The 2511-nt window shown below is 36.2% G+C and overlaps 1 protein-coding gene across 1 annotated transcript in view; it reads right to left on the bottom strand.

Annotated features, from left to right (window-relative positions):
• RBM41 (RNA binding motif protein 41) overlaps window positions 1-2511 on the bottom strand; it is a 45358-nt gene that overhangs the window by 11184 nt on the left and 31663 nt on the right. The window contains exon 6 of the mRNA XM_042782484.1: window positions 29-432. Coding sequence (XP_042638418.1) covers window positions 29-432 — 404 coding nt within the window. The remainder of the gene's footprint in view (window positions 1-28; window positions 433-2511) is intronic.

Genomic DNA, 2511 nt, shown 5'->3' on the forward strand with positions numbered 1-2511 from the left:
TTTTTTTTTTTTTTAATTTGGCCTATACCTTGTTTGGCTCCCCTGGATTATATGAAGAAAACATAGGAATTTTTCGGATCTCTTCCTCTGACAAACGATTTCTCTGGATCTCATCTTCTGGGACAAATTCTATTGGCTGCGTCAGCTTCTTAGGCTCACTCCAACACTGCTGAGGTGAAAAATCAGTAACTTTTGCCACATGGAGACTGGGACCTTTACCCTGTGCTGCCTGTTTTCCCTTGTCCTGGAGTAATGATGAGTTCTCAGCTGTGCCACTATCTCCCACTGATGTAGCTGACACCAGTGAGTGGGAAGCAAAAGGTTCGCCTCTCATAAGTTGAAACTCTTCAAGACGTTTTTTCATTATCATCTCTTGGTAAAAATTTTCCAGGTTGTTCATGGGATCACCTTTGTTCTTCTTTTGGGGATCATCTAGATCAAGACAAAGAGATAGGGAAGTTCTACAAAGCCTACCAATATAACTTTTGATAAATTACTAAATTAAATCTTAGATCTCAGATATAGAAAACTTTGCTGGGACAGGTTTTTACAACCTGCGATAAATGACAACATTAAGCTATTTTATTACACTGCATCCCAAGCAAGGCTGGGACTGTGGTGAGGCAAGGCACCTGAAGCGCTAAATTTAAGGAGGCATTCACTGTCAGGGTCATGCAAGTGCTTGTACCTCTAACTGATAAGGGTATTAAAAATATATAACCAGTGTGGCATTAACACATTTCATAAAATTAATAATAATTCCTTAGTATCATCTAAGATCAAGTTCAAATTTAAACTATTCTATCTCAATACCTTTTTATAATTCTTTGCTCAATTCAGGATCTAAACAAGCATTTGACTGTTTTGTCTCTTAAGTCTCTTTACTGCAAAACAGTGCCCCTTCCTTCCAACATCCTTAGCCCATCCCCCCCCAATACCACTGATTTATTAGTGGTCATTTATAGAAAAATGGATTTGGCTAATTGTTTCCTCATAATGTTAACTTACTCCTCTATCCACTGTATTTCCTGTACCAAACCCAAAACCAAACTCACTGCCGTCGCATCTGATCTGACTCATAGCAACCCTTCCTTGGGTTTCCGAGGCGGTATCACTACAGAAGTAGATTGCCCAATCTTCCTTCCGATTTACTGTACACTAGGATCTCTGGTAGCATAGTGCCTAAGGCACTTGACTTCAAACCAGAAGGCTGGTGGTTCAAACCCACCAGCCACTCCTCAGAAGGAAGACTGGGCAATCTACTTCTGTAGAGATACCACATTGGAAACCCAAGGGGGTGGCTGCTATGAGTCAGAACTGACTCCATGGCAGTGAGTTTGATTTGGTTTGAGTAGTTAAATATAGAGCTTTGCTAATATAGTCACCACATGTAGCTATTTAAATTTATTTTAAAAATATCAGTCCCTCAACCCCACTAGTCACATTTAAAGTACTCAAAAGCCATATAGAGTATACCATACTGGACAGAGAAGATAAAAGTCATGCACATCATTACAGAAAGTCAAATTGGATAGTGCTGATCTAGAGATTTGATTAGATTCAGGTTTATTTTTATTTATTTATTTTTTTAGGTAAAAAATGGTGTTATGTACTTCCAATTACATTATTTCACAAGGCATATAATGTTTGGTGATCCTACTGAAATTGTCCAGTGGATTCAGGTGGTGTCAGTCTGATCCCTACATTACAAAATTCTCCCATTTATCTTTTGCATCTGTTGATGACCACTGCCTAGATCTATTAATTTATTAAGGGTTGCAAAATGAAGATCTTCTTATTCTATTATGTCTCTTTCATTCATTAGCTGCAATCCTGTAACGAACTTAACCATCATCATCTATTTCATTTCCCTAAATACAATTCATAGAGGAAAGGCAAGATAAATGCTTGATTCTTTCCCATTATTTACTAATTATAATTAGAGCAAGGAGTTGATAACCTAGAAATGTCCAATGGTAACCAATAATTATTTCTAGTATCACTAGGAGACTATTTATTTTTATATATTTGATGTATCTCAAATATAGTCATGAATTTTTTTTTTAATGATCAAATTATCCCACACAAACCTAGATTATTTCTCCAAAGATCCCTGGTTCCTTTTAGTGGGAAACGGTATTGAGAAACCACAGTGTGTTGCTAGGTGTGCTCATTGCTTTTGGATTGTTATTGCTCCTAAGCCTTTTCAGTACACAAAGCTAGGAAATATATTTTAAGAAAAAATAAATAATGACTTTTATTGTTACATCCAGTTCAAATTGAAGATTATAAAGTTTTTACTTAAACTTCTTGATTTCAGACTTGTATTTCTTTTCTCATATGCATAAAATCTTGGCTCCTATTAACAAAATTACTTATTAGCTTTTTCCCTACACTTTCCTTATACTATGGAATTATAAACACACACACACACACACACACACATACTATAAATATACTATGTTGTTACTGTTGTTATGTGCCGTCGAGTCAGACCTAACTCATAGCGAC

The sequence above is a fragment of the Orycteropus afer genome, unplaced genomic scaffold, assembly GCF_000298275.1.
Source record: "Orycteropus afer afer isolate SDZICR_OR568_19922 unplaced genomic scaffold, OryAfe1.0 scaffold00336, whole genome shotgun sequence".
NCBI lineage: Eukaryota > Metazoa > Chordata > Mammalia > Tubulidentata > Orycteropodidae > Orycteropus > Orycteropus afer.